The sequence below is a fragment of the Leptosomus discolor genome, chromosome Z (genome assembly GCF_034619465.1).
Source record: "Leptosomus discolor isolate bLepDis1 chromosome Z, bLepDis1.hap2, whole genome shotgun sequence".
In the NCBI taxonomy this organism is placed as follows: domain Eukaryota; kingdom Metazoa; phylum Chordata; class Aves; order Leptosomiformes; family Leptosomidae; genus Leptosomus; species Leptosomus discolor.
This window is the reverse complement of record NC_141419.1, coordinates 79,986,587-80,009,999: the sequence shown is the minus strand read 5'-3', so window position 1 is coordinate 80,009,999 and position 23,413 is coordinate 79,986,587. Positions and strand designations below refer to the sequence as shown.

The 23,413-nt window shown below is 37.1% G+C and overlaps 1 protein-coding gene across 4 annotated transcripts in view; it reads left to right on the top strand.

Annotated features, from left to right (window-relative positions):
- Positions 1-21,652, top strand: part of SLC1A3 (solute carrier family 1 member 3) — a 64,143-nt gene extending 42,491 nt beyond the window's left edge. For 2 of the 4 annotated variants that reach the window (XM_009949466.2, XM_009949464.2), the window contains 7 exons: positions 3,535-3,739; positions 5,119-5,161; positions 13,701-13,996; positions 15,627-15,860; positions 18,444-18,638; positions 20,070-20,204; positions 21,448-21,652. In XM_009949466.2, coding sequence (XP_009947768.1) covers positions 3,535-3,739; positions 5,119-5,161; positions 13,701-13,996; positions 15,627-15,860; positions 18,444-18,638; positions 20,070-20,204; positions 21,448-21,652 — 1,313 coding nt within the window. The remainder of the gene's footprint in view (positions 1-3,534; positions 3,740-5,118; positions 5,162-13,700; positions 13,997-15,626; positions 15,861-18,443; positions 18,639-20,069; positions 20,205-21,447) is intronic. The other 2 variants (XM_009949465.1, XM_009949467.2) reach the window with 2 other exon arrangements.
- The last annotated feature ends 1,761 nt before the right edge of the window (positions 21,653-23,413 follow it).

Here is a 23,413-nt window from a genome sequence, read left to right as displayed (position 1 = left end):
GAAGAGAGAGGACAGGGGTAAGGGTTTGTTTGCAGTTTTACAGACTTATGCCTGCCCCCTTCTTTCTTCTCTTCCCTTCCTCCCTCTCTGCCTCCCTCCCGCCCCATCAATACTTTAAAAATCATTCCCATTCATGTTGTGTGCAAGCACACGCTGGGAGAAATTACAGGCGCTCTGCTCCAGGTTGCCTTGACAACTTCAAGGCATCCCTGTGCATGGGGACCTGTGGCACAGAAAAGTTTCCCAGGCCCCCTGGGGAAGGGGAGGGGAGAGGAAGAGAGGAGGCAGAGGTGCTGGAGCCAGCAGCAGTGTGGAGGAGAGAGCAGCCAGCAGGATGAAAGGGGCACATACATCTCCCGCGGGACAATGGGAGTTTTGCTGGCTGGCTGTGAAAGCACACACTGAGGATACAATGGTCTGTGACACATGAAAGCTTTGGAGTGAACTTTAATGCTTCTCTATCAAGGACCCTTCCAGAGCCCCATTCAGCTCTAAGAAATCTTGTCAACATCTTAAAATGTACAAAACCCAAAGCCCTTCATTTTCTTATGTTTTAAAAACAGATTTAAAATATTTTTTTACATAACTCTTGTTGTTGGTATGCAGGAAGCTTTTGCAGTTTTAGCCTGAATGATAACAAGTGTCTCTCTTGTCAGTTCCCTGAGTTACCATCAACTTCAGTGGGAGGGAAGGCTGCCCAGCAGCTCCCCAATAAGGGCTGTCTCAGGTGAGACCTTGCCTCCTCCTCATATAGCTTTTGTTCATACTTACGCTTGTCATTCCTCTGTTTTGAATTCTCACTGCTGTACATGCCACGAGCAGTTAGAGCTCAAGAACAGAGGAATTGCTGTTCCCTACTTTCAAGCTGAGAAGCCATTTATCTGATAGCAAGAGCAGGAATTAGACTGAGCAACCTAAAATCAGGGGCCGTGTAGTCACAGTCAGAGTGCATAATAGGAAAACAAGCTGGAAAGCAGCTTATAAAGAAAAGAGCATGACTCTTGCTCTGTAACACATCACTTGCACATGGTTCACCACTCAGTCCCAGAATCAGTCCAAGAAAGAAATAGGATGACAAGATCTAATCCATCAACACACCAATCTTCAGTGGTAAAATATGCCCTACGCTGACTCGTAGTGATTTTTGGAGTGTAGGAAACTCAACCTAGTATCAAGCATGGAGTACAAAGAAAGATCAGGCTCTGTTAGAGAAGTAAGTGTGCCTGAGAACCCTCTAGACTGACAGTGCTCATCATCTGGTCCTGAATCTATTACCTGACAAGGGCGGGATACTGGGAACTGACTGATTTAACAGATGTGCATTTCCAGACCTTCCTAACAAACTATATAGGTTAAACCTTTTCATGCTCAGGAAGTAAACCAAGTTTAAAGCTGATCTTAGCTAAAACAAAAAACCACACAGTGCATTGCTGCTACTTTACAAATAGCAAGTAAGAACATAAATCAGCAATTAAAATACATAAAGATAAATTTGACTGGACTTGTATGCATGCACACATTTTTCACTTTTAAAATGATACTTCATTTTAAGTTACACGCTGATGCTTTAAAAATAAAATTTGAATCAAATGCTGTCTGATATAAACATTGTGCAATGTTTATCCATAACAGATCTGAAATTCTCCAAAAATTATTAGCTTTATTTTTATGCATTGTTTAATTGTACTATTTGCATTTGCATTACTTTGAGGACTCTAAAAAAAAATTGATCCTCCCTCCACTGACAAGAGGGCTACAGGACCTACTTCCTGTTTGTAATGATAAGACAACTGTTTATTACTCACTAACATTTACCATTTTCCTCACAGAATTTCAAAACATAAATGTAAACTTACCACAAGCATTACCATCCTTTTTTAGAGATGGAGAAGTTGAGCAGAGAAATAAAGGACCAGATCCTTCAAATGTTAGTTTTCCACTTGCAGCTTCTTACAGTGCCAGTAACACTTTGTTCTTCCACTACAGTGGCACATGTAAATCAAACAATTCAGGGTGCAAATCTAGTGAACTCCTTTTGCAATTCATTTTGTGGGTACAAATCTTACTGACTCTAATGGCTTCTGCTGAAAGGACAGGCAAACGCTAGCTGAAATGAAAGGGTAAGTATGAAGCATGTGATTGGTTTTATACTTTGAAGATCTGATCACAGCCTGGAACACAGCCTTGATCTCAGTTGCATCAGTGACTAGAGTACTTTCACTGTAACTCCAGCAGCACAAATTTCCTCATTAGAAGATAGAACAGAAGTATGATATAGCTAACAATGATTTGAGAAAAGTTTTGCCAGGTCACTGTTCTAGTTTTAGGTTTCCATATTATTTATATTCATGCTGTCCTGCTGCCTTATTTTAAATGTTTTCTCCTCTGAGACTGGTACTCAGAGCAGAAGGTGGGCCAGTTGCATTATATCTTGTATGTTCAAAGAGGGCATCTAGGTAAATGTGTGGGCAGTCCACCGAAGTCTGGATTAGACAGTGCTATATAGGGGTCCATAGGAGGAGATAATAAAGCAAAGAGATCCTTTCCTGACTTCTTCTTTCGTTCTGCACTTTGAAAGCTTCATTCAAACAAAAAGCATCAGCACTGTTTTGAGACAGATGGTGTAGCCCTCCAGATGAAGTATGCAGAAATTATTGACTACTTGAAATATTAAGAAGGAGCAGCATTTTAAGGAAAACACTAACTGCACCTGCTTGGAAAGAGAAAGAGCATTTCCATTTCTGACAGTTCTTACGAGACACTTCTCAGAGCTCATTCCCTGGCAGAACTGCACCTTCCTTTAAAAACCACAGTGCAGCCCTGTTGGTGCAATCTGATGAACAAACACTTTAGCAGATGCCATAGTGAGCACCCTAGTATTCACATTAAGTCAGCTGCATTAAGACAAGCCAAGAATTAGGATTAATGTTGCAAGTTTTGCAAAGCTTATAAGAGACTCTAAATGTTTATTCATACAATAGCAAGGATTTTCTGAAACAAGCTAACAGCATTTAATCTGTTTTAAACTCCCATGGCTTGGGACAGAGGTAAACTAAGGTCATTCCATTAGGGATTGAAGAAAACTCTTCATACACATTAATCGTAGCAAACACTATTAACATTTCTTGAGAGTACTTTGTTTTCTTTCTTACTATTACAAATCAGGTGCAGCACATTTTTAAGGCACATTTTTCAGACTATAGTTACTATGCTAATCAAAAACTTGAACTGGCTCACTGGAATACAGGTGGTGCCACACTGCATCAGACCAATAATCTTTGCTTTTAACAAAGTGTTAAAAAAGCACAGACAGTTGTTCACTCTTGTAACCAAAAAGTGTGTGATAACAAGCACTAGGGGTGGGATGGGAAGACAGTGGCAGCACGAGCTGCAAAAGAGGGCCAACTTACCTTGGGTAGCTTCAAATGTACCGGTCACCAAAACTCTTCCCACAAAACCATTTTCATCATGCTGAGTTTATACTTTTTACTCACAACTGTATGAGGTGAATGTCCTTGTGCTTAAATTTACTAGGAATTGCTGCCCTGGATAGTAAAGCATCAGGGAAGATGGGAGTCCGAGCGGTAGTCTACTACATGAGTACTACGATCATTGCTGTACTGATTGGTATAATCATTGTGGTCATCATCCACCCTGGGAAAGGTACTAAAGAAAACATGCACAGAGAAGGCAAAATTGTGCAAGTGACAGCAGCAGATGCCTTTCTTGATTTAATCAGGTATGGCTATGATATTGCACATTTTCTGTACAAATAACAACCACAGTAATATTTAGATTCACACAAGAACAAAAGTAGAGAAATTTAGACAGTGACTGCATAAACTAGACATTTTTTTTTCAACTATGTGATACCAATATCTCTAACCCCTACAACGCTACAAAAGAGTACGTGGATTTATTTTCAAATCAAGCTGTTGCAAGGGAAGAAACTGCTTTTAATATTCAAAGAAAGATTCTTTCTTTCACACACAGAAGACTCCTGTCCTGCTATCTGCATGGGTCTTTTCCCCTCCTTCCATAGCACAATTCTTATTACCACAGTCCTCTGCTTTCCTTTACTTCCAACTTTTGACAGTTTTCTCACTTCACCTGAATGCCTGATTTAGCTATTCATCTTAATTTTGAATTGTAGCTGCCAATCTGGGTACAACTACTCAACCTGTTAAATTGTATGGATTGGAAATAAATTCCAGCAACAGGCAAGTAAAATCCTTGAAATAGAGGGACACAGATATGAAATCTTGTTTTCTCCTTGCTCAGAGACTCTGCAATGCCTCTTTTATAGAGCTAATATGTCATAGATGTATTCCAGGGAGTAGGGAAGCTGAGGTTTTGAACTCAGGAGCTTTTCCACAGGTAAAGCCACCAAAATTTTGTGTTCCACTAACCCATTTGGAGAAGCCAGAGACATGGAGAAAGGCCTCCAAGAGTCATGCTGCCAGGAAGGGGGACTTCAGAAAGACCCATGAAGAGGTTTGCACTCAGATTCCTCAAGATTTATTCAGTTAGGCTGCTTCTAATTCCCTCAGAAATGTCATCATTCTGGAAAGCAAAGAATCAAACCCCCATAATGTAACAAGTATACACACACATATATAGTTATATGTGTTTGTGTTATTGTTAAAGAATACTCAAACTTCAGAAATACTTATTTCTTAATCACAAGACTCTAAATCAAGTGATAAATGTCATGATGTACTAGGATACATGACCGCAAAAATTGTTTGAGAAGTAGAAGTACATTAAATATTAATAATGTCTTTATTAATCTGGATTTAGAAAGCATTAATAAATACAAAATTAAAAGTTAGCATTGACCCACAGAGCTTTGTTCATTTGGTAATTTAGCTAATATTCTGCTCCATAACCAGACCTGCTATACGATATTGGATACAGAGATTGCAATTGTCAGGATCTATCCAACCCTGGTATGTTTCATTCTGATAAAGCTAACCAGGCCAATGCTGTATGCAAAGCTCTAATCACTGTATACATAATTACATATTCGTCTTAGGATTCTTTTGAAAAATAGCTGGTCAATTCCTTTATTAGCTGTGCCCCTACTATTTCTCATGTTATCTTCTTTCTTTTTCACAGAAATATGTTCCCTCCAAATCTGGTGGAAGCTTGCTTTAAACAGGTAAAAATGTTTTGTTATTTCCAAGTAAAACATAAAAATGTAAGAAACTGAAATGTAATAGCATTTTCTTTAGGAATATCATGTACTTGTACTTACAGGAGAAACAACTCTTATGTATGCTGTCAGCAGTCAAAAACCCTCCAAACTAAACCAACCAAACCTGTGCTTTGTTTTCAATCCTATTGTCTCAGTATTTGCTATGAGAAGTGAAGAAAACACACCTGGCATAACAAATTAAAAAAAATAAGTTTTTTTAAAACATCAAGTTCTTAAGTCTATGGCAATCTTCATTAAAGTCAATACAGTATTTACTTCTCAAAAACAGTGTTATGTTAAACTCAGAGATACTGAGATAAACATCATCTGTACAAAGACTGGAAGACGTTCAAGAATGTCATGTGAGAAATGTGCACAGGTTTGAAACAGATGAAATAATTTGGTGGACATCAGTAACAAAATCCAGATTTCCTGATTTCCTGACACCTGTGAAAGGAGTGCATAGGAATGCTCTTTTCATGTTTCTTCCCAAATTCCTCTACCATTAGCCTGGTCTTATCCTTAGCTGTTCTACAGAGAAAATAACAGTAACTAGTTACATTCCTTTTCTAAAAGGAGTACATATAGATTCAGTGAAACCTGTAATGTGTATTTCCATGATATAATTGCTTCACATTGACCCCATAGACAATCTTGAACCAATATTGTTTAGCAGTTATTTCTGTAGCAATAAAAAAAAGCTGAAATGTGGAGGTCAAGAAGCAAGAGGATAAAGTAGAAACTTTCCAAAGTCCAGCTGAATTACATCTTGCAGAAGAATTGAAAAGAAACAGTAACATTTTCTTTAGTTATATAAACAGAGACAAATAAAAAGCAGTGACTTTCTACATTAAAGATTTGGTCAAGATTAAAGATAAACTAGACTCGGGTCCAAAACCAACAAATTCTATGCCTCTGTTTTCAGTAAGGATGATGATCAACTCAGGACAGTGATGTGGAAGAGCAGCATGGAAATACAAAAGTCTGTGTCTAAACTAGAAACAAAATTCAAAGAATTTAATGTAATAAAGTCAGGGAAAGATATAATCTTTATCTCCAATAATGAAAGAATTAAGCAATTAAGTTACAGATACAGCAGCAAGTATTTTCAATAAATCTCTCAAGTTGGGAAGTTATTATCTATAACTGGTGAGAGCAATTACAGTGCCTTTCAAATTGCAATTTCAAAAAGATTTGGGAATTGATTCAAGCCATTAATAACCCATTAGCTTGATCTCCATTGTACTGAAGGATATAAGTACCTTGAAGGAAAGAGTAAAGACTTTGTAACAAATTAAAATGAAAAATACATGAAGGAAAAAAAAAAAAAAAAAGATAAAAAATAACACAGTTTTCTAAAACATATATTGTACCAAAACTTTTCACCTTTCTTTCGCAAGACCACTCTTTTTTTTTTTTTTTTTTGGTGCCACAGAAGTGCAATGTATCTAATCCATTCGGACTTCTGTAAAACAAAGTTTTTAATGTAAGGGAAGTGAAATAGTTGAGCAGGGGATAAGATTATTTTAAGAATTGTAAAATTGGTGGAGATAATAATGGAAGTTGCTGAAGAACTGGGCATACTTCAACTGATATGTTTTGAATGACATAAGATGCACACAATGAAATTTACAGATGACAAGAAAGTCCAAGCACTTTGTATTGAGATAACTAACAAATGCCAAAGAAGCTGGTATGTCCCTGGCACACTGTAATATTATAAAGTCACAATAAAGAGAAATGGCTTTTGCAGACATTGGCATGTTTGGTTATCTCCTTGTAGTCTTCATCACATGTGAAACAAACATTTAGAAATTAACAGTAATTTCTGCTTTGAGACAGGAAGCTATCAACAGAAATAAAATAAAAAAAAAAAATAAAAGCCTTCTAATTCAGCTATAGGTTATACTAGGTGATGTAAGCCCAGGAGAGGAAATAAATCCAGAGGAATGTGACTGTCTGGAATACTCAGTCTATTGGGAACGTTACATTCATAGGAAGATTCATGCAAAATGAGCACAATGGAGAGAGGAGTTGCTAGGATTATCAAAAAAGACAGTGTATAAAGCAAAAAGAAGCTTGATTTAAAAACTATTCAGGTACAAAAAACAAAGTGGGAATAGAGTTCTATAAGATAAAGAAAAATGTTTATACATGAAGAAATGGAAATCTGCAGCTGAATTTAAAGTGGGAATTAGTAAGGGGTTTAGCCTTCATCACCTAAAAAGTGAGGTCATAGAACAATCTTCAATTAGGACTTGTGGAAACAAACTACCTCATCAGTTTTAAGATACAGCTTGTAAAATTCTTTCGATAAAGTATCCTACAGCAACAGGAAACTCGACTTGGTGACTAGCAGTCCTAAATCTATGTTCTTAATTAAAGGTGTCCTGTAGATTCTGTTTACAGTAAGTATATTGTATTTCTCATCCACTTTACAGATTAAAAGGGTTTCCAAAAAATGATTCAAAAACTAGGAGATATTTAATGAAAGGTTTTTCTGATTTTCGTTGTCAGCTATGCTTACTGAAGCACCAGGATTTTAAATCCGTCAAAGTGATATTTTTGCATCAGCTACCAAAACCTAGATTTTTAGGTTGAAGTTATTTTGTTGTAGCAGACTTGTTAAACTTAAAACGTTTTACAAGAGAAACGTGTAAGATACATAGATATCCAGATTACTTTGTACAACTGACTCCATAACTTTCTTTTGAAAAATTTACATCAGGTTTTTCACATGTTTCTCAGATTTATGATGAGGTTGATCCAACCGGCACTAAGCTGGTTCTCTTAACACCATGCTTTCTGGCCCAAACCCAAAACAGACTACTACTCATAGCTGTCCACAGTCAAAGGCATAATATTGATCCATAGCTTTGCACACCTGGAAACCATCACTGGCACATGCATAATTAATTCAAATCATATCTTTTGATATATTATGTGCTCAAAAGTCTGTCTTATACCATTCTTAGGCAGGTTTCTTTCCTGATAGAGATCTGCATTGGAATCCACTGGAAGGTTTTTCTTTCTTTCTTAAAATGGCCAGCAGACAGGTCCTCTAATGACTGTGTTACTACTCACAGCAAGTTTTGAACCTGTTACTTTCCTCATCAGCAGCAAACAGTTCCCCAAGCAGCTCCACTAACACACAGGACCATCTATCATTTCCAATATTTTTAACCTCAAAAGATGAACTATTACTCAGATTTTGTAACATCAAGACAAGGAAAATTGTACTGACCTTTATGTAATTAATTTTAGTGAAGTAAAGTTAAGTTTCTGGATGTGGAACTGCTCTCCTGTAAAATGAAATGGAGATGTGTGGAGAAGGTAACCAAGGCAGGGAGTGCTTCTAGATGGAGTTGGGAAAGCTTTTATAGGATTGCTGCTGGAAGAAGAGTCATGAAGGAAGACTGGGACATTAGGACTTATTTAGGAAGGATCTTCCTAAATTTTCTACTATTCCTCATTCAGTCTTCCGGTCCTTTGGATTCCCTTTCCTGTTCTTCTTTCCCAACAAGTCTGTGAGGCAAACAAAGCTGCCTCCTCTTGCTTCTACTTCTCCTGCTCCTTCTCCCTCTTTGTGCACTTTCTTCCCCAGAAAGAGGAAGAGTGGTGGAACAAAATGCCCCTTCCCCTCCAAAAAGGACCTTCCATTGTGGATTCCAGAAGTCAGGAGGAGTCTCTGTAGGAGAGAAAGAGAGCCCACAGAAAAGCTAAGGAAATGCTTTCATTCAAACATTTCAGCTGAGAATTAGCAGAACTATATCAGGCATGGTTATTTCCATACGACATATGTTTCTGCTTTCACTATGTACTAATCACTTGGGGGCTTTTGTAATTTTTATCAGTAGCAGGAGAATCTGAAAAGGTTGACTGCAGGTAAGTGTTCCACACTTGCCTAAAACTAGATACCTTTGCTCAAAACTTTCTGTATACCACTATATGCTCCCCTAGTTTAGAGATATCTAAACAAATCTTTGGATTTATCTTTCAGGTCTGGCCATTACCTCTTCATTTCTCTTTCTTTGCGAAATTCAAAAATGCTATCTAGCCTGGGGCTAAGCAGTTGTAAGCAGCCTGTTTGTTAAGCAGCTACTGCTTTTTAACTGCTTGTTCTTTGTGCTCTGCTCTGGGAATATATCAAAACACAAAAGAAACACAAGTGAACTTGAGACATCAAGAGAAACAGAATGAGCCTAACAATCTGGGGAGGGCATGAATAGGTGAAATTTGATGCCAGCTGAAGCTTAAAGAACTGGAAGGGTGCATCTGATAATCACATTTCTTCTGAGCTATATTTAATTAAATAACGCTTTCCTGAACTTATCCTTATCAAGGGTATTGGAAGTGTTAGTCGCACATCCAGACATGAATACTAACTAATATATGCTGTCTATTCCTCATGATAATTTTGGCTAGTTAAGATATATTTTAACCCATGTTATCAGCTCTTCTGCAGACCATTTATAATGCTTTCACACATGTACATATGGAAAGGAAAGAAAAAATTAATTAGAAAGATGGGATATCACTGCCTTATTTTCATTTATTTTAATTTTTTAGTTGGCATTTAAGCAAACTTCTTGCTTTTAAAATCATCATTCACTAAACACATCATTACACAGACAGCTCTAATTATACCATCTTAGAGTACCAACAGTAAATTAGGAGTTTTCAGAGCAGTCACCCATGCAATTACCTTGTCTGCAAGTTAACCACTGAAATGTGCCGCTGCTGTGTTACAATGTTGCTTCTTAAAAAGTCATGTGATATATTCAAGTCAAATGGCTGTGGGTATCTTGTACCACTAATGAAAACAAAATAATAATAAAAGTGTAAATAATTAATTCATTACATCATGCAATTAAATAATTATATTTTCTATTTCGTAATGACGTAACTTAATTAAAATTAATTAAAAACCTGTTCATTAGCACCATGTCTTGTAAAAAAGTCCAGAAATTACATTATTTTTATATTTTACTTGCAGATAAGGTGTTCACAGGAAGCTGTTAGTGTTAATATGTTCCAAATAATATTTACCTTGCTCCTAATTTGTTCTCTGTATATGAACTGAAGGACAAATTACGAGCATCTTGCAACCAAAATCTTACCAGGCAAAAATGCCTGGGGACAAAATGCACCAAACATCCTCAGGAATGACAGGACTTCAGTGATGTTATCTAGCCCATCACAGATTATCAGTGTGGGTGTGTGGACTTCTACTGAAGCTTAACCAGCTCTTCTGAGACCCTTAAGCCTACAAATTGTTATATGAGGAGTTTGTCTAATTTCTTCCATTACTGAATGTTGCAAAAGAACAAGGATCTGCAGAATCACAGTGTAATACTAAAATGTCAGTCTGAGCTACATGAACAACTGGTAACTCTGATTCCCACCAACACAGAGATCTGCCTGAAAGCAGGAATCTCACAAAAGCTCACAAAATGATCTCTTATCACCAGTTTCTCTGCAGAGCAGTAATAGTCAACTCCTCAATTACTTCATCCATTTCAAAACCTTTGACATTTTACATCATCTTGAAGGTGGTCTTTCATCTTGTCACTTCCTATAAAGAGTTGGCTTTTTCACCATTCCACATAGAAAATCTATTTTGTGGTGGGCAAGCAATCTTACATTTTGCCTTTAGTGTCATCTGAAAAAGCACTAACAACAATAAAACCCGACCTACACTTTTTCCTTAGTAGATAACTCGTATTTGGTTTTCCTTAATTTCATTTACTTCACTGGGAACCTTCTCATTACTTTCAATAGACAACTTTAGGCATAAGAAGACAGGCACATCCACAGAGTTATCCTTAACCTCAGTTAGCAATAATGAAAGGCAGGCTAGCTAAAGTGACTGTCCTAGAGCAAATAAAGTTGCTCTGATTCCTGTTGCTCAGATGCCCATTTTGAATCTCACCCTAAATAAACCGTTTCTCCACTGCTCTGGAAGGGGTTCTAAAAAGACTATTCTCCCTAGTAACCTTTCTGAACACTTAAGTCTGACCAACACGGTGAATCAACAGGTAAGATCTACATCTCTGTATACCAGTCTAGCAGCTGAAACAGAAACAGACTTTACTAAGTGAGGTCCTAAAATCCCTAAAGAGAATTAACAAATAAAGATGTCATCTTCTTGCTGAGACAGAACTCCAGAATCAGCACCAAAAAAAAAGGAATATGCTTAGTGCAACTTAAAACGATTTCTAACCGGTGTTTTTTTTAAAGGTAAGAAACTTCATGTGACTGTGTTTTCTCCCCTGTATCTGTCCAACTTCTCGGTCCCCTGTCATAGTTTTTGAGCCCAATGACCAATTCTAATCTAATTTGACATGAAGGGGCCAATTCTCAGACCAATCAAGACTGTGCTGCCACTGAAAGAAAAGGATTTTATAACTTAGCTTGGGGCTTGTTCTAACAGGCAGCAGTTAACGAGCCCAGCAGCACACAGCCATATCTAACAGCCATATCATGTGTTGCTTTTGACCTAGTCAAATAGGTAGGAATGAGAGAAGGACCTGAGGGTAATGGAGGAGGATCAGGACAAAGTCAGTTATGATGTGTCTAGGAAAAGTAGGAAATCAACAGGATTTTCAGTAGGACATCAGGCTCTAATTCCGGTCCTCATTAAACAGCTTACTATTTTATGTTTGTCTAATCAGTGTGCCCACAAGTCCAGCATAATTACATCCTTCAGATATTTGCATTAGGTAATTTTTACCTATTTTTATTTCACTGAAAAACAGTAATTTAAAAAAAAAAAAACCACCACAATTATCATACCTGTATGGATTTAAAATACAAAAAAAAATTAGAACTGTTTGTTGTATAGTGTTAGGCAGTATTTTAATCTTCCTGTCAGGACTGAATTAAAAAACCCTTTATTGAGAAAATTTCCATTTTCACTCTAATACCTCTCTGTCACTTAAAGAAGTAATACCTTCCCTCCTTCCCTGGCTGTGTAGTTCCAGTCTTAGTGTTTTGCCTTCTCTGGCATTTGTCATTCAGTAAGCTGATTTACCTCCACAGCCATTACCCAAATATGACTAATTTTTTTGTTTGGGAAGTTTCTGCCAATTTAAAAAGTAGAATTGTCTCACTGAGAAATCAAACTAGAACTGACACAGAGGAGAATTATCACAGGTTGGATGTGAGTGGATGGGGGGGGGGGGGGGGGGGGTCAGTGGAACTGGGTTTTTCCTTGTCAGCCCACTGTTCAAACAGCTCAGTCTCTCCTCTAACCACAGCCCAAATCTTAAAAAGTCTTAGCAAATTTCATTTAACATTCAAGAATATCTGACCTCCATGGAGATTTGTTCTGCTACATCTCATTCAGAAACTTTCCATAAACCTCCTGTAAGCCAGTTTTATTTGAAATTCTGAAAGACTTAAAAGCCTTCACAGAGATACAGCAAATACATGTAAGGAGTGCATAAATCTATTCAGGTGTGGAAAATAACAAAAAATTAGGTCAGTGTGGATAGATGCTGATGTTCATGTTTTTCATCTTAGTCATAAGTACTCTCATTTCACTCAAATACTTTGGAAGTGTGCAACGGTCTCCAGATATTACTAATAATACTACAGCTCCTGGACTTAATATTTGCCTTTTGTTGGCAGGCCCAAAGGAGTAAAAATCCAAAGTTGTTAAATAGCCTTCACACCAGCATCCCGTTGCTTTAATAATGTAGTTAGCATCCTGAGATATATTAGAAACATTTTACTAGTGATATTTAGTATTCTTTGTGTTCAACAAAACTTAATCAAGACAGGGCTGCAGGCTTTTTAATCCCAGAGAGAAATGTACAGGACGCACATTTCTCTTTGGAAAAGCATTAGATGGTGAAAGATTGGTTTTCGAAGCAGAGAAGCATCTTGAGACTTTGAAATTTATTTACCTATTCCATAATGGATCCATTTAAGGTAGAATCCTTTTCTTAATTAAGAAAAGTGGTGATTTGTTACTGCAAAGTATTGAAAACTACTGACTTTGCCATAGCAAAGGAAAGAAGAGGTGGGCTATATTTAAGTTACTTTCAGTCTTATTTTTTTTCATTCAAAAATATGAAAAAGTAAGGAAACTCCAGGGCACATGGAAGTATTTTCACTATCCAAAAAATCCCTATTTATTTAACAATCGGAAATAGGTTGTTGAGAAAAATAGTAATTTATAAAAAATGCAAATTAAGAATCAATAGTTTTCTCAGAAAACTCATGAGCATGACAAATCTGCATCTTTAATTTTGATGTATTTATGAGAAAATGAGTTCTGGAAGCTAAAGTTGAAGATTTAGCTCTTAATGTGTAGGTAATATGGATTTTTGTTGCTTTCAGGAAAGCCAGGATTTCATCACAGTACATTTTACCAACAAGTATTACACAAAGAATTCAAATGTTTTACAATTGTAATTGATAATTTAAGGTGTGATTTTTACCTTTGTTTCCTATAATTCACGGAATTCCTATCTCTCTTTTGTTTTTGTTTTAACAGTTCAAAACTAACTATGAAAAGAGAATGTTTAAAGTAGATATTGCATCCAATGACACATCCACAGTGGCTTCTATAATAAGCAATGTGTCAGAAGCAATGGAAACCCTCACCAGAATGAAAGAGGAATTAGTTCCTGTTCCAGGTTCTGTAAATGGAGTGAATGCCCTTGGCTTAGTGGTTTTCTCAATAAGCTTTGGCCTGGTGATCGGAAGCATGAAGGAGCAAGGTCAGGCATTAAAAGACTTCTTTGATAGCCTTAATGAGGCTATCATGAGATTGGTAGCCCTAATCATGTGGTAAGTGCCTCTTTGATAAATTCCATTTTAAGTTACTAACATTTTTTCATCCCAGTCAGGCACTGGATAGCAAAGGTCTGTTTGGCAGGAAGTCAGACAATAAGTTCTTAACTACCCTGTAGCTTTTTTCATAAATGAACCCAAGCACTGTAATTCTGTATGCCAATAACTTGCTCAAACATACCTACTCTTCCACTATGTTTAGCTTTTGACGTGAGAAAAATTGGGGTCTATGGCAGAACTTGCTAAGCTTATATGGAGCCATTCCATGTCTTCATAAAGATAGTGATCACAATAGCATGCTATCAAAGTTTCCTTATGTCCTAATCTGACTTCACTAAAGGAAACTGACAAACGTCTCTCATAATCTTATTTCTACACATAAAGACCTTGTTATCATTAGTTTCCAACACAACTGGTTCCTGCAGTATATATGCATGTCCTTGCGTTGTAGCTGCACTGCTTACACATACACGTAATTTTCCTACTTTTTTATTGTATTCAATAGGCAAATAAACCCAATACCTTGTCCTTCAAACATTAGGCATGAAGCCTTTTCAACAATGAAGATTAGTTTTTTGTCAGGTACAAGGTTAATTATGAAAATAAATTATGTCTTCTTGCCTTCTTTACTACAGAAAACAAACAAGCCATCAACTTCAAAAGCCTACTCAAGAACACACTCACATACGTTGCAGTACTAGATACAAAACTAAAATAAGTGTATTTTTTCCAGTAACTGAAATTCTATTCTGCCAGAAAACATCTATACAAAGCAAAAACCTGTTCTTCTTCTTTAAAAGCATGCTTAAGATGATGAAGCAGTGGATGAGAACTATTATTTCTGAGAAATTTCTACATGGATTTGACAGCTTAAAATGCAATTGAGATATGCTGGATAAATTTTGTTCTGTGGTAACTTAATACGAAAAGACAAGGGACTTTTACAGAAATAAGGCTGTACCAGAAGTCCAGCTGCAGCAGAATTGTGTTAGTTTTATGGTCAGGACCACTAGCTCTTCCACCTGTAGCCGTGTTTACCAATAGGGAAAAGCAGATCATACCACCTCTGTGGCTGCTCCGTAATGCAGCTAACCTCTGTCATACAGATGGCCTCATGCTGAAGTATTTATCCCCACTGGATAAAATGGGGCATGCCCAGAAGTACCTTGAAATCATTGGCAGTTATCAGCCTTCTGTGTGTTCCTTCCCCAGCAGCATGGGAAACTGCACTGACGAGATAACAGAACGAGGCACTTGGCATAGTCTACAACCATGTCAGCTGAACCTCCATTCAGACAGATAGATTTATAACAGAATTGCCTGAACTAGTTAAATTACACTTGAATTCCAAAAGGAGCTCATCTCCCTACATGTCTGAAAGGCACCTTGTAATCCTTACCAAATCCTGAATGCAACGGAGCCTATCAGAAACATTCACTGCTGTGGTTTAATCCAGGTTGAACTGTTAGGAGCTAAAGACTTAAACTCTTAAACTGCTTCTGAATAATTACAGTCATTCTAATAGTGAAATCCTACATTCGTGCATGTGTATAAACACAAAAGGTATGGATAGGGAGTGAATTTCTACTTTGTTCAGTACAATACTGATAGGATTTCTTATTTGCAGGTATGCTCCACTTGGAATTCTCTTCTTGATTGCTGGAAAAATTGTTGAGATGGAAGACATGGGTGTGATCGGTGGTCAGCTTGCCATGTATACTGTAACAGTTATCATTGGTTTGCTAATTCATGCTGTCATTGTCCTACCTCTTCTCTACTTCCTGATCACTCGTAAGAACCCTTGGGTATTTATTGGAGGCTTAATCCAGGCATTAGTCACAGCTTTGGGAACATCTTCCAGGTATAATACTGTATTTTAAGGCCATGTTTTTTATATAATATTAGTGGTTTGAGAAACGATTTTGCCTAATGTAATTGGCTAACTCTGTATTCAAGTATTCACTTGGGCACTTTATTTCAGTTCTGCTGCTCACTTATAGAGATTATCATTATACTGACTTGACCTCTATTTCCTAGAAGAATCCCTGAACAGAGATGAAATGAGTCCATTTGGTCATGCAGACTGTATGGCTGGAACCCTTGTGAGTGATTAGCCTTGGTGCCTGATATTTTAAAATATTTTTTAATGGCTTGCTGTTAAAGAGTGCAGCTCGCAAAGGATACATATGGAAAAATGGAGCAGCAAACGGGAAAGTTCAGAGGGGATTCTGAGAGAGCTTGAGGCCCTTACTGGCAGCTGACATTCTGTGTTCAAAATCCTGATAGCCATTGATGGATATACAACCTGCCAGTTTTGCTCTTTATTGATGAAGTCATAGGTACATCAAATGAATAAAAAACCTATTTGCATCTATGAAGAAAGGAAACATCATTGCAATCAAATGTACATTCTATACGACCTTTCATAAAACACTTTTTATTTTAATAGATTTTAAAGTTTCTCCTAAAGACAGATGTTTTAAGTCAGACACCCAAGTCCCTGCTGTTTGGCATTGTGTTGAGAATCTGGATGACAAGTTATTGCGATCATAAATGTAGAAATCTGACTGAGTTTTGTATCACTGAAAAAGCTTTTGAGGACTGAAAAAAATTATGACAGTATATTAATGGGTAGAGAGGGACAATTACTAATTTCACATTTGACATTTTGATGTCAATCCTTGCAAATTTGTGGAATGCCTAAAAGTGAATTTGATCAATAATGATTTTTAAAAGAAGATAATAAAGCTAATGCCAGTCAACATAGTTTAAGAGAAAATAAAATGAAACTACAACTTTGGTGGGTAACAGTAATAGCACTAAGAGGCCATGTTCCAGCTTCCATAAGACATTCCGCTTCATGTTGCCAAAGATTCTCAGTAAAAACCTAGATTGACGTAAGACAGCATACTACACTGCAAGTGGATTTAAAAGCTGTTAAAAATTCAACTGTAGGTTGACTGTCATCAAAGAGATTTTTCTAGTACAATCTTGCACAGCCCTTCTTTACTTAACATTTTATCAGTATTTTATTTTATCAATATTGATAAAGTTTTCAAAGACATGAAAGTCTGTTAAGTAGTTAGTAATGAAGAGGTCACTGAGACAGAGTAATCTGAATTGCTGGGTCTTGAAAAACCTCTTTACTTTGGTGTGATCAGATGTAGATACACATCTTTAAGAACAAAGAGCCCAGGCAGCTCTTACAAAATGGGCATCTTATCCTTCCTTCCAAGGCAGTGTCTCTGAGAAGGAACTTGGTGTCATGTGGGCTGAACGGACACTCCTGTAGCGTAACAAGCAAAAATGTTCAGTTGGGTTGATCTTTAAATGAAATTATCATTTCTGTCATATTTGGATGTAGCAGCAAGGAAACGAGATTAAGTACACGGCCTGGCTGGGACAGAGTTAACTTTCTTCATAGCAGCTTGTATGGTGCTGTGTTTTAGGTTTTTGTGCTTATAAACAACACTGATCACACACTCATGTTCTAGCTATTGCCGAACAGTATTTGCAAAGCATCAAGGTCTTCTCTGTTTCTCACCCTGCCCCTGCAGTGAGTAGATGGAGGGCTGTTGGGAGGGCATGCAACCAGGCAGATGACCCAAACTAACAAAAGAGATATTCCATGCCTTATACATGATGCTCAGCAATAAAAAGGGAAAACAGGGCGTTTTAGGGAGGCTAGACATCTTTTACTTGGTAGCTGGGTGGGCATTGGTCTGTCTGTGGGAGGTGGTGAGTGATTGCCTTTGCATCATTTGTTTTGTTTTGTTTTCTTTCTCTCTTCTTCCACTTATCCTTCACTTATTAAACTTTTTTTTTTTTTTTAATATAAGCCCCTACATTTCCCTGCTTTTATTGTTTCTTTTCTCTTTTCCTGTCCCACTCAGGGTGTGGGGATAAGTAAGCAAGTGGCTGTGTGATGCTTATCTGCCTACTGGTGTTAACCCAAAAGTGGTAAATTAATGTAACTGTCCATCAAAATGCCCTTTCCAGGGGATCCAGCAAATAAATAAGATGAAACATACTGTTTACTGAAGGCTTGAAAAGCTGAATTGGTATAACTTCAGGAAAACAATGCTTAGGGATGATACAATCATAACTCCATTACATAAAAAACAAAAAGTGAGAATTTTTAAATAAATTCCTCTGCCTAGCAGATGAATCTTATGACAAAATACTGAAGTTAGACTAGGGACTACATAGAGATTCACAGTAATTAACCATTGTAAAAAGTTTCCGACAGCTTTAAGAGAACGTCCATCACTAGAAGTGTTTCAATTCAGTCTTAGCGTTTTTTAAAAAAATATTCTGGTAGATCACATAAAAATTAATTTTTATGTGACAAAACAATCTCTCCTGTTATCACAATGTGTGATACTTTTCATTCTCTCTTTGTAGAATTTATGTCATATATTACCTTCTTTCTTTTTTGTTTCAGTTCTGCAACACTACCTGTTACATTTAAGTGTCTGGAAGAAATAAATAGAGTGGACAAAAGAGTTACAAGATTTGTACTCCCAGTTGGTGCTACAATTAATATGGATGGAACTGCTTTATATGAGGCTTTGGCTGCAATTTTCATTGCACAGGTTAACAACTTTGATCTGAACTTTGGACAGATTATCACAATCAGGTACAGAAGCCTTTATTACCTACATCTAATAAAAGCACCTTTATGACGACTCCTTTTTGCTGTTATATGTGGGGTTAAACAAAAGCATCTAGAGCTAAACTCAAGAACTTCTACAATAGCTGAATAACTGTGATGATTTACATCTTCTGCATAGAAGAGAGCCCCTAGCACATATTCTCCATTAGGTAAACCTTCAAAAAACTGTAACTACACACCTACCAGTGCATTTAGTAGAGTCAACAAGAACAGTTTTTAATGGCTCTTAACTTTCTTTCTTAAGAACTCATGCAGCTGTTGGGAGTTTAGACTTACAATCAGTACCAGGTACTTTTTAATGCGTGTACAAAGCAGTAGCATAAAAGCGTCACAGTGCTAATGCTAGGAGAGGTAATGGCTTCCTAGTCCTAATGGTCTCAACATAGAAGTAGAGCAAGCTGTGTAAGAAGCATTAATACCTTTTATTACACCAGCTGTTAGGGTGGACAAAATAGGTGTGTTTTCAAGCACACAAGCCTTGAAGTTTGAAATAGAACAGGAAACAACCTACAAAGTAGGCTCTCGATGACAACTGATTTGCATTAATTTCAATATGTTGGTCAAACAATTTAAGAGAAAAAGGTGATGGGTACATGTGCAGAAGAAAGAAATGTCAGCAAGTGGAAAGGTAGACACCATGGGACAGAGAGATACGTATTTATCACTCAGGATCACTGAAAGTTCAGATGTGGTGAACTAGTAATGTAGAAGATTTTCAAGCAGAAGTGCTTCTCTCCATAAAAACCACTATTTAATTCAATATTCATCAATAGAAGGCAAAACTCTGCCTTCACACTCTGAGGCAGTAGTTCCACATTCATTACTACCCGAGCTGCTCCCTGCCAAATCACCTGATAAAACAAATTCTTCCTAAACCAGGTGTGAACAAGCATATTTCTAACAAGTGACTAGACTGTAGGATTCAGAGTTTCTGGCAGCTTTCTTTTTTCTGATGGCAGAATGCCAACTGCTGGAGGACAGATACTTCACCCGGCATGAAGTTACAGTGAGACAGACAGAGAATAAAGGTTCTTTCATTAGATCTGCCAGGACAAAATTACCTCCTCAGCTTTTCTTTTAACGTGTTTGAGCTTGTGGAGTGAGTTTGTTAAAGGTGGGTACATGTAGCTATAATGTTTTTTGTCTGCCCCTTAGCATCTAGTAGGGGATTTACCACCTAACAAAATCATGTTTTGAGGTATAGTGTACACATTTTGAATTAAGATCCACACTCACTTGCAGCTATGCAGTGTTCACTTAAAGGACTGGGCTCATCTTTTTATTTACTACTGAGCAAATGCCTTCTTGCTTCATATCTGATTTTAATGTTTGCTAGATGATAAGGAGAGTTTATTATGGAAGTCAATTAATTGCTCTTGCCATCTCTTTGCACAGCATCACAGCTACAGCTGCCAGTATTGGGGCTGCAGGCATTCCTCAAGCTGGACTTGTCACTATGGTCATTGTGCTTACATCAGTAGGTTTGCCTACAGATGATATCACTCTTATCATTGCAGTGGACTGGTTCTTGTAAGTATTTTTACGGAGGCACTAAGGGCTTAGACCATATTTAGAAGTGCAATAGCCAGAGATATTCTGGCAATATTGCAATCAGTGGTGTACTTCTTTTGCTGTGGAAGGCAATTGGAAAGAAGTGTTAAAAAGAATCAAAGTTTATTGCAATTAAGGTATTTTCTTAGAGCAGATGCTGATGATGGTTTCTCTTCCATGAGAAAGATTTACTTAGAAACCTGGATCCTTAGGGTACTAAGAAAACTTTCAGACACGCTATAATTAAACTAACAAAGAATTGCTTTAGTCTTCTAGTTTTTATAGGATGGCAATGTAAACCTTTCCATCAAGCTCAGAGCTGGTTCAGATCTGACCCAGTTCATTGTAGCCCTGATGACTGTCTAATTTAGGAAAGATTCGTATATCTACCCCATGGACACAGAAATCAAGAACAGTTGTGTGACTCTTATCCAGCCACCACAGTGTATTGCCCCTCAGTTTTTTCATTCTTCTGTCTGTGGAAGACTGACGCCTGTAGGTATACGGGGAAACCTCTTAGGTCCAGGAACTAAATCAAAGGCAGGTTTCCTCAGATCTCTATTTCATCTAATGCCTATTAGTTATAGTTTCCAGAGGCTTTTACCCTTCAGTCTTCTCAAGTGATCCTTGCAAGAAGTTACCCACATTACCAGAACATAATGTCTTCAAACTATTAACTAACCACATGCCCACAGCCTTACATAAGTGAACGTTTATCGGGTAACTGTGCCAGTCACTCCTTATCAAGCTGCCTCTTACACCTTCTGGGCAGAGCCCTCTAAGAGGGCTAAATTATCGTAGTTTAATTTGAATTACTTCAGCACAACTCCACCCTAAATTATTGACCATAGTTTATGGTCAGGAGAGAAATTACCTTAGCTAGGTAGATTCCCACTGGCTTACATGTTCAGAGGGTATAAATCCAAACCATCAGAGTATAGAAATGCCTCTGAGAAGCATCTGCCATATGCTTTGTCATCCTCATTACATAGCTGTTTCTTGCTATGAAGTTGCCAAGAGTATTAACACATTTTGCAACTCCAAATCCTAGCATATTTGTTAATTTCTGTAGAAGAAATCATAGCATCAACATTTCAGAGAAATGAACAGACATAAAACAGCTGAATCATTTAGTAGCTGTTTAAAGGCCATTCTAACAGCGAGTTCGCATGCTTCCCTGAACAAGGGGTGAAATCAAGGCTAACTTACTATTTCTCCTTAGGGATCGTCTCCGTACCACTACCAATGTCTTGGGAGACTCCATTGGAGCAGGAATTGTGGAACATTTATCACGGCATGAGCTGAAGAACAGAGATGCTGAAATGGGTAATTCTGTGATAGAGGAGAATGAAATGAAGAAACCATACCAACTGATCTCACAAGAAAATGAGAGTGAGAAACCATTAGATAGTGAAACCAAGATGTAGGGTAAAGAAAACGTGAGTCCAACACTGCAAGTGTGGAAAACACAGTTTTTCCAGCCATTTATATCTTGAATTCACCAAGTTCCTTATTCCTTGATTTCTTCCTTCATGCTAGCACTGAAAAGAATTAATGAAAATGTATTCCAAATTAGCAGTGATCAGGGTAAGTGTTGGATTACCACTTAAAAAAAATTAATAGGCAACAACATTTGTCCTGCTAGACATATGTTACATGACAATAAAAAGAGAGAGATTTTCAATTAAATAAAAACAAAAATCAGTGAATATGTTAGTCTTGTGAACCAATTCCTTTTCTTTTTTTTTTTTTTCATGAATTGGAAAGTAAAAAAATATAACAGAGCATTTAAATGGTTTATTTTTTTAAATACCTGTTGCAAAATTCCTAACATCTGTAAACACACAATCAATACTTCTAACGTGATATCTGCATCCAGCTAAGTAAATTAACAGGATTTTTGCTTTTTTATCTGATTGTTTTTCTCTAGTGTTACATTATTGTTCAAATACTAGCAGGACAACAAAAAGAAGGACATTAATTGAAAGGATAAAAAGGGGGAAGATACATAAACAAAGATAAAAATACTCGAAATCAGCACTTTTATCAGCTGAGTTTAAATATTTCTGAGAAAGTTATTTCATCTAGACACAGTTTTTCACATAGGCCTCAGCTGATCTTGACGAAAACTTAGCCCAGTCAGCTCCCAGTGACTTGCAAACATTTACGCATGTATGTATGTATCTCCAATCTGAATTTGCCCGCTTAATTTCAACATCACATCCCAGCTGAACAATCTATGTGTGTAAGTGCTTGTAGGAGCAAGGCCCTAGGCTGTATAGACTCTGTGACAGAAAACATATCTTCATCTCTACTTGGAAAAAAAATATATAGCATGCTCTGGGTATGCCAATTATCTGCTTAATAAGCAATAATAAGAACAGAAGGCAGTGTCAGCCTTCTGCAGAAGGCGCAGAGGGTGAGATGCTCAGATGCTAAAGAGACTGGATTCTAATCTGAATCCCTGAGACCAACAGGAGGTTTTCTGAATGGAAACCTCCCAAGTGCTGGGTCATATCACTTGTAAGTTATAGTGCTATTAACTGGAATAACATTTTTGCATCTGGAGAAGAAGGGTCCCTATCTCAATGTGAAATTTTGAAATCCTTGTGTGTTTATCAGTAGCATCTCAAAAATTAAAAATAACACTTTAGAAAGTAAAACTAATGGGTGCTTTTTTATTTTTTACTAGGAAAAACTATAAATTGCAAAATAGTAAATACTATAATAGATGTTGAAATTTTAATTAGAAAGGATTTTGAAGCACAATAGTCTAGGTTTTTTTCGGGGAATCGATAAGGAAAGAACGAAAAAAGGGAGACAATGCACTTGTAATCCTGTGGCTTTTTTTGTTCATTTCAAGATTATTCCCTGATTAAGACCTTTTCTAGAAACATAAATTATGTATTTTTTCCTTTTTGCCTTGCATTATTATAGATGTTAAACTGGAAAGTTTTACAATGCAGTTACAGTTGGAGGAACAAAAAAATGTTGATCAACAGGCACAACAGTGTTGAGTGCTCTTTATTATTAAAATGTTCAGCTGTCTTCTCTCTCCCTCCCCTGACCAAAAAATTCTAATGAGGGAAATGAAGGATTCCTTGCAATGTGCCAGTTGCCACTCAAAAAACATTCAACACGTTGCTTCTGTCACTAAAAGAACAAAAATACATGTACAAGCAACTGTA